Below are 13,806 nucleotides of genomic sequence, written 5' to 3'. Positions count from 1 at the left end.
TCTACCATAATTGCTTAATAATGCTTTATTTTATTGAGTCAGTTGGAATGGCAGGCGGAAATGTTCATTTATCACTAATGCCATATGTAGACAGTATTAAACAAGAATGTTGGCATATAATTTGCAAACAAAATACATAAGTTGCACGTGGAACAAAGTTGATAATATTAAAAAGTAGATGTATTATCAGACGTATGTTGTCAGTATTTTTCTCTTTTGGATTTGTCTCATTGGATAATGTTCTTCAGGGACCCTGTGCCATATCGAAATCCTGACATGAGACTTCACATTCATTCGAAAGGCTCTCTCATGCCAGCGGCAAACTGTCGCCCAAGTGTGACCACAACCCATGTCTGCTGCATGTCTGCCAGCGACAAAGTGAGCAGATGGATGGTGCTTGGAGTCCAAGGAGCCCTCCTCAGCCACTTTATCAAACCTCTATATATCACCAGCATTGTTCTTTGTAAGTACAGCAGGTTCAATCTGGAGAAGTAGCCTTTTGTAGTTGGGGAGGGGAAATGTTTAAACTATGTGGAAACTACATTTTCATTATGATCTATGCCCTTAGAAATCTTTTGCAATGTCCATTGTATATTGCTTTTGACAAACTGACTTCTGGATGTGCCTTTTACCATGCATTTGTGCTTTTCTATCTCACATTGTCATCAAATATGGATTTATTGCTTATATTTTGACAAAGTACAAAGAAGTGCCGCAGTGAGATGTGGTATTCTTTTAGACCACTTTTAGGTTGGCAAATTATAACCAGTAGGATGTTACAGGGATTTTTCTGGGCTTTTGTCATTGACACAGATTGTAAAATGGCTTGAATAAATGGAGCAAATGTATTATGGCCAAATTAATCAAGATAAAAAGAGGGATAAAGCAAGTTGTGAGGGATACAGAAAGGTTGAGATGTTGGGCAAAAATTTGCCAAATGGAGTATAATGCAAGATTATCCCATACTGGTAGAAGAATAGAAAAGCAGAATATTGTCTAAATGCAGAGACTACAGAATACTGGTAAACCAAGGGATCTGAGTGTCCTCGTACACAAAATGCAGGAAGTTAATGTGCAGTTACAATTGATTATATAAGCAAAAGAAATGATGGCCTTTTATTGTAAAGGGATTGGAGTATAAAAATAGGGATGTCTTGCTATATCTGTACAGGTCATTGACGAGACCACACCTGGCATACTACCTAGAGTTTTGGTCAGATTATTTAAGGAGTTTATACTTGCAGTGGATGCAATTCACCTAAAGTACACCAGGTTGATTCCTAGGATGAAGTGATTGTCATATAAAGAAAAATCATACAGGTTGGGCCTGTAATCTATTGAGGTTTGGAGGAATGAGAGGTGATCTTACTGAAACATAAGATTGAAGTAGTTTGACAAGATGGTTGCTGTGAGTATGTCTCCCTTCCGAGAGGAATCTGCAGCTAGGCATAGTTTCAGAATAAAGGATTTCTCATTTAAGACGAAGATAAGGAGGAGCTGCTTCTCCAAAAGTTATGAATCTTTGAAATTCTCTACCAAAGATATTTGTGGAGGATGAGTCATTGAGTACATTCAAGGGCAAGGTCTGTAGGGGAGTTGAGGGTTATGGAGAGGTAAATGGAGCTAAGGCCAAGGTAAGATCGTGCAGACTCAAGGTACCATTTGGGCTTCTCCAATGTCTCATGAACCCACAGAATGAAAAGGTTACACTAAAACAACAGGGAACATTGTGCATGGATTACTTTTTCTATGGCTTCTCAACCCCCTCCCATCCTACTGCTAAAGGAAATTGCCCAGAATCCCTAAGGCCCTGATTCTGGTGGAGAGATGTGCAAGAATGTGGAAAAGTAGAAACAGGAGCTGGCCATTTTGCTCCTGGTACCTGCTCCACCATTCAGTAAGATCATAGCTGATCTCTAAAGCCATTGCCATATTCCTGCACCAACCCTGTATGTCTTGTACTTCCAAAACTCTATCAATCTGGGTCCTGCTGCAGGTTTTTGTCCCATAACGTCGACAGTTCCTTTCTTCCCACAGATGCTGCTCGACCCACTGAGTTCCTCCAGCAGATTATTTGTTGCTCCAGATTACAGTATCTGCAGTCTCTTGTGTCTCTATCAATCTCTGTCTTGAACCTACTCCGCAGTTAAGCTGCCATAGCCCTCCTAGGTAGAGAATTCCAAATGTTCAATACCTGGGGAGAAGAAATTTCTTAAATTTCAGTCCTGAATGGCTGACCCCTTGTAGTGAGACTGATGCCTAGTCGTAGACACCCCAGTAGGGCAAAAATTATCCCTGCATTCAGCCTCTCAAGTCCCATAAGAATTTTGTATGTTTCAGTGAGATCACCTCTCATTCTTCTAAACTCATGAGGGTTTTGCCCAATCTGTTTAATCTCTCTTCATTAAAATAAACCTACCACCCTACCCCCAAATCCCAGGTTTCAATCCAGTGTTGCACTCCCTCTGTCACAAATATATCTTCCCTTTGATGGGGAGACCAGGATTGTACACAGTATTCCAAGTGCAGACTCACCCAGGATCTAATATCATTGTAATAAGATACTTTTACTTTGGTATTCAAAACTTCTTCATATAAAGGCCAACATATTATTTGCTTTCTTAATTACTTGCCATACCTGTATGACTGCTTTCAGTGATTTTTTTTGTGTGGAAGTACACCCAGGTTCCTCTCATCACAAATGTGTCAATCCCTCACCATTTTAAAAACAAAACTATTTTCTACTTTTTTCCTATCAAAATGGATTACTTTACATATTTCCAGATTATATTTCATCTGCTATGCCCTCACCCATTCACTTGGCCTTTCAATATCTGCCTGAACAACCCCCCTATTGCATCCTCCCCACAACCCACACTCGCCCAACTTTGGATCATTAGCTCAACTGAAAATATTACAACAGGTCCCCTCATCTGAATAGCTGATATAAACTGAACAACTGGGGCCCCAGCACCAATCCTTGCGATGCCCATTAATTATGCTCTCTAATCCAAAAATGACCTGTATGTTTTTTTTTTGTCTATTAATCTTACTTCCCTCTATATTTATCTCTAATTTTGCTTAATAGCTTTGTGTGGCGTCTTTTAGAAGACTGCCTGAAAGTCCAAATACAGTAAACCTTCGATAATCTGCTATCTCACTATTTGGAAATCCCTTCCCACCTGCCAGGGTCCTACTTCCTGTGCTCCCTACCCACTCGTCTGGCTCACTAGAAAACTTATGTTTTATAATATCTTTTTAAGTGAATAAAATATGTTGGTATATTAATCCAATAGTCTGCAAAATCTGCCAGTTTGGCACCTCCAAAGTCCAAATTACTGTAAATGCAAATTCAGAATCAGATTTATTATCACTGAAAAAGCAGTTTCTCCAGAGAGTGGTGAATCTGTGGAATTCTCTGCCCAGGGAAGCAGTGGAGGCTATTTCATTAAATATATTTAAGACACAGTTAGATAGATCTTTACATAGGGGAATTAAGGGTTATGGGGAAAAGGCAGGTAGGTGGGATCTGAGTCCACGGCCAGATCAGCCATGAGCTTATTGAATGGCAGAGCAGGTTCGGCAGGCCAGATGGCCGTCTCCTGCTCCTATTTCTGATGTTCTTATGACTTGTATGACGTGAAATTTGTTGTTTTGCAGCAGCAGTACAGTGCAAAGACATAAATACTATAAATTACAAAAATAAATAGTGCAAAGAAAGGAATGAGTGTGGGTCTTCAGGCTCTTGTACCACCTCCCTGATGGTTGTAACGAGGAGGGCATGTCCCATCTGGTGAGAGGGTACTTAGTGAAGGATGCCGCCGCCTTGAGGCACAGTATCTTGAAGATGTCCTCGATGGTGGGGACATCATCGTTGTAAATGTTTCTAGTTGTAAATGTAATTTCATAGTGTAGTAGTTGGCATAATGCTATTACAGCATCAGTGACCTGGGTTCAATTCCCGCTGCTGCCTGTAAGGAATTTGTACGTTCTCCCCATGGCTGTGTGGGTTTCCTCTGGGTGCTCCAGTTTCCTTCCACATTCCAAAGACGTACGGGTTAGGAGCTGTGGGCATGCTATCTCAGAGTGGCGACACTTGCGGGTTGCCCCCAGCTCATTCTCAGTAACGCAAAAAGACTCATTTCACTGTGCGTTTCAATGTACATGTGACTAATAAATATCTTACCTAATCAAACATCAGCATGGAAGTGAATGAATGCCAGATTAAGAAAAATAACTTTAGTTAATTAAGTTGAATATTTCTCTGTATTTCCAACTCAGCTGACCAATTACATGCGATGCATATCGTCACAAAAGCAATCAATCAACGTGTGGATGAGAGTTTGAATGAGAAGCTCCCTGCTCCATTCACAGCTCTGAGGGCACATTTCTCCCATTGCGGCAAGGAAGAACCAGAAAAAGTAGACCCACTTCACAAAATGCTGAGCATTAACTGGTGTCGGGGGGATAGCACTGTGGAAATAGTAGATGGAGCAGCAGGAAAGACCACAGAAGAGTAAGTATTCCACTCTATCTCAAGCAAATGTTTAAAATCAAAATGTATTATTTCATTAATTGTTACATTATATTGGGGTGGAAATGCCAGTCAGTTGTGCTCTGAGGTGAACATTCTTATCAAATACCATTCTACATTGTTTTCACACAGTGTTAATGTGGATTGTCAGATATTTTTAGATATCAGAAGGTAAATGCATTTTTGTCTAGCACTCAAACCTGCTGCTAGAATCTGCACACTCTGTGATAATGGGTACTCTGAGTCTAGGGTTTCCTCAGACAACTTGGTGTCCCTTCTAGATAATCATGTCTAAGACAGAGGTGAACTGGGTACAAGTGGGTTAAGTATTGTGCTGGACAAAATGTACCATCTACCAATAAATCTTAATTTAAAGCACACCTTGTGATAATGACTTAATCCCCAATACATTAACACAAGAAAAAAGGGTGAACAGATTGGCACAGCCAGTGGATCCACTGACTCTGTGCCAGAGATCTGTGTTCAGTGCTCACTGCATGGAGTTTGTATGTTCTCCCTGTCACTGAGGGTTTCCCCTGTGTGCTCCAGTTTCCCCTCATTCATGTGGGTTGGCCAGTTCATTAGCCACTGTAAATTGTCCTTAGTACGCGGGTGAATGGATGAATCTAGGGGGAGTTGATGGAATGTGTGGAGAATTAAAAATAAAATGTAGGATTGGTGCAAATGGGTGCTTGATGGTCAGTGCAGACTCAGTGAGCTGAAGGGCCTTTTTCCATGTTCTATGGTGCTGATGTACATAATAAATATGTATAAAAATGTATGTTCTTTAGGTCATTTAGAAATCTGTACAGAGGTGTGACATACACTGGATTTCAGTAATTAAACATGAACCAGTATTAGGAGATTACTTTGAGTAAGGCCATCTGCACAATCTCAAAGGAAATCATTTTAGAAAGTTAATATAGTGGAGAACTGCTGAAATTTAAAGAACTGCAAAATCTTTTGTATGTGTTTGTATGAAAAGCACATTTTAATGACTTTGAGAAATGTGTATAATTTCTGCATTGGTAAAATATCATAATGCTAGATGCAGAAGGATACTTTTAAGTGATTATGTAGCAATATAGGGTATGTTTTTCTAACTCCTAGGTGGATTTTTTTTATTTCTGTATAACTACTGTTTTAGTTCCCCTTTTAAGAATGGAATCAACACTGCCAGTCGTTTATGCAAAGCTGCCATGTTCTGTTCCTTTCAACATTTAGCAAGAGAAATAGATAGACCAGAGTTACTGGAGTGGTCAACGTGTCATGAAGCCAAGGTAAACATATTTCTTATGACAGAAAAACAGTTAAGGCATTTACACATTTTAGTAATTTGCCTTTGATTTAAATACTAACGTATTTGAAGTGAAGGAACTAGAAAAGATGCAATGGAACAAAAGAACCCACATATCTCACTGCAGAGTAATATTGCCAAGAATGTTACAGGTGAAACACACATCCTGCTGGCCTGAAAAATCTTTAATCAATTTTTAATCGGGTATTCTATAGTGTATGTATATTTGAACCTACGATAAAAGGGCTTTAGGCTATTGATTCTCTGAAGAATGACAAAGCTGAGAAAAGACTGAAATTAACAACGTGGGATTCCTGAAACCACTCTCTGATTTGCTATTTCCTCTCTTCATCAAGCCTAGAAGTGGAAGAGAAGTTTGCTGTTAAGAATGTCATACTACCTTCTTGCAGATGGATTAAATAGCGTATTTCTTCCTTGACCAAGGATCCTGCAACCTATTTGCTTTTAAAACCTTAGTTGGAGATGGTCACTTCAGCCATTTTAAACACTTTCCTCGGGCAATGTTGTCATCAAAGGCTTGACTCAGTAAAAAAAAATTATAGAACCTAGGAAGTTTTTATAGAGTGCATTTTTGCTTGTTTGTAATATGAAAAGATAACTTAGAAGCATTTTGTTCCACTTATCTAGTAACAAGCATGTAATAAAATACATTGATTCTTCAATTAAAATGCTGAAGATATAAAGTAAACTACAGTAATCGCCACACACCTAAATTATTCTTGTTTCTGACAACCTAACATTATTAAGCCTTGTGCTACTCTTCTATTGATTTGTCTGCTAATTCATTAAATTAACATTTTATTTTTAAAGCTAAATTTTACTTTATTGATTTGGGGAATAGCATATCTTCCACCTTTCAGTGTTGACATCAGAATTGGTGTTTCTGACAGGATTTAACTCACTTGTGCATTTCCAACACCAGGCTCTGCCTGAAACTATAAATGCTTAAAGTTGCAAACACTCCAGAGTTGCAGCCCAGCTTATGAAAATCTCCTGTTCTCTCATTCCCTGTGCTAACCAGAGCTTCAATCTTATGTGTGAATACATCAGTGCAAGCTCAGACTGCAATCTATGTTGTGTAGCTCCAGTAAATATTCTTTCATGTGACTACGAGGACAAGAGTTTGAATGGTTTGAGATTTTTTTTCTCAAAACTATTTAATCTTCTATAAAATCTGCATAATATTGAGCTCTGACTATGGACTTCTGTAGGGAAGTTGTTCTGGAATTCAGCAAAACCACATCATTTGAATTTCCAGTGATGGGAGGAATGAGAGTTCTTTGGAGCAATAATCTTTTTGCTGCAACTCCTTTGCTTTAATTAGAGATCCTCTGAGGGGGGAGAAAGACTATTTCCAGTTCAGAGTGGCCGGATAATTCACAGTTTACCAAAACTGCTCCAAATGGAACTTCTAATATGTATTGTTCTCCCATTTGTATGAAAAATCAATTTCCTTTGTCATAAACTTGAATTTGTCAAATCTCCCACATTTGAATACTCCCCTTGCAGCACCTGTGCTAAGAACATTTCCAGAGTATGGTTTTGAGACTTGAATTCAGAGGCTATTGACAAATACAAATGGGTAGTCACTTTCCATGCCACTGTTTGCATTGGTAAATGGACTGAATTCTTTGGCAGCAGTAACAACTAACATTGTTCTTGTATCACTGACATACAAACTTAAGGTGGACTTGTACTGACAAAACAATGAACTTCCCATGAGTTCTGTTGTTTTACACTGCTTGGTGGGTTACTGAAACCATGCAGCAGAAAAGGGTGCTGCTGACAAACTATTTTGAACTGCAAATTCTCAAACCAGTGCACTGTCTAGAAACTTAGATATTATAATCATTTATCTAATTTCAGATATAGAAACTTGAAGATATGAATATCATCCATATCTCTGAAGTGACCTATGATTTTGCGTAATCATTTCAGATGAAAGCTAAAACATACCAACAAGCCAAGGGCATCATGAACTATCACTTCATATCCACTGGAGCAGGTCCATGGCCACAGAAACGCTTAGTTGACAACTTCAGCAAATAGATTTCATTGGGATGTAAAAGAATTTAACTTTTTTAAGCTGTTTAAAAAGTATCATCCTGAAGTTTAAAACAGAAAATGCTGGAAATAATCCACAGTCAGCATCTATTTCCAGCAATGTTTTTATTTTATATTTTCTGTAACATTTTCCTTTCAGATCATGCTGTACTGCTTTTTGTGAAATGATTGGGAATTATATTTAAAACAAGCACCCATTTGGTTTGTCTGTTTCAGTTGTAATATTAAATGCTATTTCAAAGAACTGGATGTGTTGAACTTTGTGAAGAAAGGTAAATTGTTTATTCTCTCCCTCCTTTGCTGCTAGTTTGTTTTTTTTTACATAGAGCTCACTGGCAATTGTCCAAACTGACATGTTGGTCAGGAATATAGGAACAAGAACAAACCATTTAGTTGCTCAAACTGGTTTCCAAGTGCAATATAATGACTTATCTGGCAGAGGAGTGATGCTGATCACTGATGCCAATCTCCCAGGGTAAAGTTATCAAGGACAATGACAATCCCCCACCCACCCTCCTGCCAAGACTCCAGCAGAGAGTAAGACAAGGAAAAATGAGGAAAGCCCAACCACTGAGCACTCAAGCCCCAGCTGCAAACTCCCCACCTCTTCCCCAGGAGATAGGAGCTGATGGAAGGGGGGCCCGCAGAGGAACAAGTAGGAGAATGGCAGGTGAAGAGGAGGAAGTCATAAATGGCACCACACAAGAGGCAAGGAGTGTCAGAAAACAACATAGTTTCCTTTGCTTATGTTGCAAACAGACATCAGCAACCTCTCCTCAACTGAAGATGAAGCCTCTGAGTTGACAAAGCAGGCAGAGGAGGAGGAAAAAGCTAGCAGCTGGGAACATGTGAGGGAAGCATCCAGCCTGTTGCATCCCAGCTCTGGGAGAAAGTACAAACTCTGACCAGACACAACTGGAGACTGGTGAAGCTGGCAGTGTTGCTGAGGGGAGATCAGCCTGTTTTCCTCAGAGAAACCCATCCTCTGGAGAAGGGCAAGTATCTAAGCCTGAAAATGGCAACAGATGGTGAAAGCTGTATGCATATGGGCTCAGGACAACTGTCTACAACAGTAGAGGCCTTCTGGTCTAAGCTAACCATGCGAGTGTCCACCTCCTCTCCTGCAGGTAGGTGACAGTATCCCTGAGCAGTGCAAGCCTCTCCATATCTTTCACTAGCTCTGAATAGTCAAGTTAGGTGCAGGAATAGAGCAGCCCTGTATGTCTGCTCCACTATTCAACAAGATCGTGGCTGATCTAGTTGTGCTTCATCTCTGCACTCTCACCTAACTCTTGTTTATCAGAAGTCTATCTACCTCTGCAGTTGACTATCAACCATCTCTGTTTCATTTAAAAATTAACAGCTGTTCCAGCACAAGTTTCCATTTGTGGAAGAGGTTTCCAAACTTCTGCCAGCAATTAGTTCAGATTTGTAATTGAGACATGAGGTACAGAAACAAAGATCAGAGACAAGTTTGTATCCTACAGCCAGCATTACATCTGGAATCAAAGCCTTTCCACCTACCAAATACATCAATTGTGCTCTTTCAGTGCAAGGAAGAGGGTATGGTTACAGCAGATTATCCATTTTTAATCAGCTAATTTTTCCTTTGTTTTATCAAAGTTTATTCCAGATAGGTTCTTAAGACATTCAGATGGCTTTAATATTTCTCTTGGTTACTGCCAATCCAACTCGTGAACAAATGACTGGATGCATTCCAGGTACACATTGGGAATACATTGGAGCTCAAGACAGTAGTGTCCCATCACCTTGTACTGAACTCTGCTGCTAGCAAATAGAGTCATGAGTTTTTGAAATGTCTGATAATCCCAGTGTTCTATTCTGCCCAGGCTCTTACAGACTGAACCCTATTGCACTGCAGGTAGATTAAACAGAAACCTCAGAGCTAATGGAATATCTCATCATTTATTCAATAATTTAACAATGAACTATTTATAATTCATTGGGACAGATGCTCAGAGTGCTTGATACACAGAAAATGGTTAATGTTATTCCACAACTGTTTGCAGAGTTATAGAACTTAAGTTCATGTACTATTTATTAACAGCAAATTAAATGAGGAACTCTCCCCAGCAGCTAAATGCTAACCTGGAAAATCAAGGTATCACCATCTCCTAGGTGCCTCTTCAGTACCCGGGGGAAGCTGTGCACAAATCATTCACAACACAGGCATGTAATGTGATCAAACCTAGTTAAGCTACTCTCCAGAAATAGTCTCTCAAATGGTAAGCTGATGTATAAATGGCAAGCTGATGTATAAATGGCCACATGTTTGTAGAGGTAGTTGCTGGGATTATAGAAATTTATAGCACAATCAAATCACTTAACTGCCTTGCTACTCCAAGTTCTTTAGCTGATCCATTCCTCCAGCACTGTAGCTTTTGCCAGAAATAGGTAAGCACAGAAGGAAAAGGACCCAATACAGGCAAATGGGCAGAAAGGTCAGTGTGGATAGAGTGGACTGAGGAGCCCCTGTGCTGTACATCTTTCAATCTATGACACAGCTCAGCATGGAGTGCATGTTACAAGAGTAGAGTTTTAGGCCTGTCCAACATAACTGATCAAGTCTTAATTAATGTTTTATGCAGGGAACATTGACCTGGGGGATATTAGTTCATATCCTGCCAGTGAATTTACAGAAATACTGATGGTATTTTTTTCCCCCATTCCCTCAAGCTAGATGCCCGTTGTAGCTAATCCAGATCTGTGAAACACAGGAATCATTACTACCTGGAAAACCAAGCTTTGTGCTGGATTTTGGGTCCCAATATTCAAAAATCCTTTCCCCCTCTGTTGAAGGCCATATTGACACATTCTTGAAGATTGAAGTTACCAATGTCTGCCATCCACACAAATGGCTCCTGAGGTATGGAAAATGTTCCCACACCTCACCTCAACCTAAGGGGAGGATGTTTGCTCCAGCATCTCAAGACTAAATGCTGATTAAATCAAAAGGAGGCCAAAGAGGAGATTTAAAACCCTTTCTTGTCCAATCAATTAAAACTCACCAAGCCTGCTAACATTCCAGTAAAGCTCTTCTGCAGTGTTGCCACATTTTCCTCTGTGGCCTTATGCTGCACTGTCTTGTGTATTTATAGCTTAACTTTTCAAGACAAGCATTTTACCTGCCTCCTTAATTACTACATATCCACAACTTCATGCATGAGCTTTCCTGGCTCCTGAACCTATTATTTCCAATCATTGTATTGTGGAAGTTGAATTCCATTTACCTCCCACCTACCAGTGATGCACATGACAAAGGAAACAAGCACTGAAAACACTGACTAATATTTAGCCATACATGACCCACAAGCCTGACAGTTCCTTTAATTACCACTATCCATTGCTTTCTGCTGTGCTAATTGTTGCCATGTTTGGATATTAAACTAAATCAAGTGAAATCTGTTACATCAGACACTAAAGTACATATGATCATCAAATGGGCTACTCATCAAATCAAGATGGTCAGATAAACTTGAAGGTGAAACTGCACCATTGATACCAATTTTCCCCAACAAGTTGTCAACTTAGGGATGGACCTGTAGTTACCTGGTCTACTCTTTAAGCAACAGTACATTAACCATCTTCCAGTCTTCTGGAAGAACACCTGTAGCACAAGAGGATTAGAATAGCCAAAGCTTATTCTCTCCCTTTCTCCCCCTCCTTTTTAAAAAAAGGAAACACTTAGCTGCCTATTCATACATTTTAATCAGAACTGTAGTCAGTACTAGAACACAGATTTCTCCCCCATTTGTCTTAATTACCACTTCAATATCTATAAATCAATCCCCAGGGAAGGCACAATATTTATTCACAGCTGTGCCCTGAGTAGGTCTTGTTCTTTCTCTTCCCCCTTTAAAATCAGAATCCCATATGTATCCTTTTTGCATTCTCTTCCCAAATTAGGTGGTGGTTCATTTGGGTGGTAAACCACAGACCCATCAGACTTCTACCAGCAGCTGCATGTTCTTAATCACCACCTCTAATCCATTGCAAAAGAATACCCTTACTCAGCTTGCACTGCCTTGGCAGCCCATATTGATGATTGGATAGCACTGAATATCTGCTTACCTACCAGCATGCAATAGTATTCATCTGGTGTTGCATTAACCTGCCTTGCTCCCTTATGGGCAGAGGCCAGTGTCTTTGTGTACAGGTTACCCAAATCCAAAATAGTCATGCAGCATGGTAGCTACTGTGCTAGCTAAACACCTACCTATACTGGACCTACTTTCCAGCACTTGGCATGCAACCTTTTGTGGCTTGGTTTCAGATACTCATAAATACTTGATGTTGAGTACCTGCCTCCACCATCTGAAATGCACTGCTTAAGGATTTCAACCATCCTCTGGGAGTGGGCCAGGGAATAATCAAAATGTCCTCCATTTCCTTATGGGGGAAGTTTATCTAACCATCTTTGCTTTCTATAAAATAGTAATCTCAAAACAGGTTTCCCTCCAGTCTTTACCACTACAAGGGGAAAACAAAACAGCCTCTCCTCAAGGTTGAAACACTCCATCTTGGGTAACATCCTGGCAAATCTCCTCTGTACCTCTCCAGTGTAAATTAACCTGCTTCTGGTGTGGTAATCAGTAGCTCAACTGAAGTTGTACCATAACCTTATCAATACCACCAATTGCACTATCTACATTCACATCCAGATTTAATATTACAAGGGTCCCAGTACCAATCTGGGATTCACCACTGGCTTCCAATTGCAAAACCCTTACCTGCCTCTCACCAAGCATAGATACAATTTGACAAGTTGCCTGGGATCCCATTCAGTTTAACTTTTTGGACCAGTCTCCTTTGTCAAAAGTCTTTACTGAAATTCATGTTGATTACATCAACTACACTACCCAAGCACAAGAAAAAGTTAACATATGCACCGTCCTCTAGTTTTCTAGCTCAAATGAGAATTGAAAGCCTGTCCAAGGCCCCAATCTCCTCCCATTAGTAGCCCAGGATATACATCAGGGCCAGGGGACTTACCTACCTTTAAGCCCACTAAGACAGTATCTCCTTCTCAAATGATGATTTGTTCCAGAATTCTACACAACCCCTCTGACTTCAACTAAATGCCTTTTGCCACTGTTAAACAAGGCAAGCTGCCTCTTGCTACAAAGATTAAGACAGTATTCAAACATGGCCAACCTCAAGCTTTACCACATTTGAAAAGCCTGTCCTGACATGTTCATGTCAAGACCTATCCTACACTTTAGGGGCTGGACTGGACATCACATTCACATGCTAGTTGAAATTTTGCACCTAGTTTTCATTCTCTCGTGTCAGATTTAATCAAATTAACTTTTATATACCAGCTTCATTTCTTAATATCCTGGAATTGCCCTTTCAACTGAGACTGCTGCATAGAAAAATTCCTGTGTCCTCTCCAGAATAAGGATCCTTTTCCAAATTGCTGATATTTGCACCATCCCTCTGACTGCTTGGGGCATGTGGCACTTTAGTGATTAATATGCAACTCCTTTTAGAAGATTGCTGCAATTGTAACACCAATACCCAACAAATCTTGAGACTCAGAAAGCAACTGGACAAATTTTGCACAAGGCATGACTTCCAGCATTAAAATACCAACTTCATTTTAACTTTCTACTCAATGAACTTCTGGAGTTCATAATTTGCAGGGTTAAGTGCAAATTGTTACAAATACAAAAGCTGAAATGCCTGCAGCTGAATCATTGCACAAACAATACACTGGGGTGTTAAACACCAAATTGTACCAGGAGTGCAAAGACAATGCTGAAACTGTGGGTCACTATGCCCTGAACCTCACCTATCAGGTGTGCCCCCTGTGCTGTACTGTTCTATGTTCTAAATCAAGTGCTAATCTTTCAAAGCGTTCAAGTCT

General features: G+C 39.9%; 1 protein-coding gene across 8 annotated transcripts in view; it reads left to right on the top strand.

Moving 5' to 3' along the window:
• The window catches only part of LOC127586405 (adenosine deaminase domain-containing protein 1-like), a 56,688-nt gene extending 48,534 nt beyond the window's left edge, over positions 1–8,154 (top strand). For 3 of the 8 annotated variants that reach the window (XM_052044338.1, XM_052044337.1, XM_052044339.1), the window contains exons 9-12: positions 249–463; positions 4,282–4,516; positions 5,682–5,814; positions 7,719–8,154. In XM_052044338.1, coding sequence (XP_051900298.1) covers positions 249–463; positions 4,282–4,516; positions 5,682–5,814; positions 7,719–7,724 — 589 coding nt within the window. In that variant the 3' untranslated portion in view covers positions 7,725–8,154. The remainder of the gene's footprint in view (positions 1–248; positions 464–4,281; positions 4,517–5,681; positions 5,815–7,718) is intronic. The other 5 variants (XM_052044334.1, XM_052044335.1, XM_052044336.1 and 2 more) reach the window with 4 other exon arrangements.
• The last annotated feature ends 5,652 nt before the right edge of the window (positions 8,155–13,806 follow it).

The sequence above is a fragment of the Pristis pectinata genome, chromosome 35, assembly GCF_009764475.1.
Source record: "Pristis pectinata isolate sPriPec2 chromosome 35, sPriPec2.1.pri, whole genome shotgun sequence".
NCBI classification, from domain to species: domain Eukaryota; kingdom Metazoa; phylum Chordata; class Chondrichthyes; order Rhinopristiformes; family Pristidae; genus Pristis; species Pristis pectinata.
The sequence above is the reverse complement of the archived record's forward strand: the minus strand, read 5'-3'. Positions and strand labels throughout refer to the sequence as shown.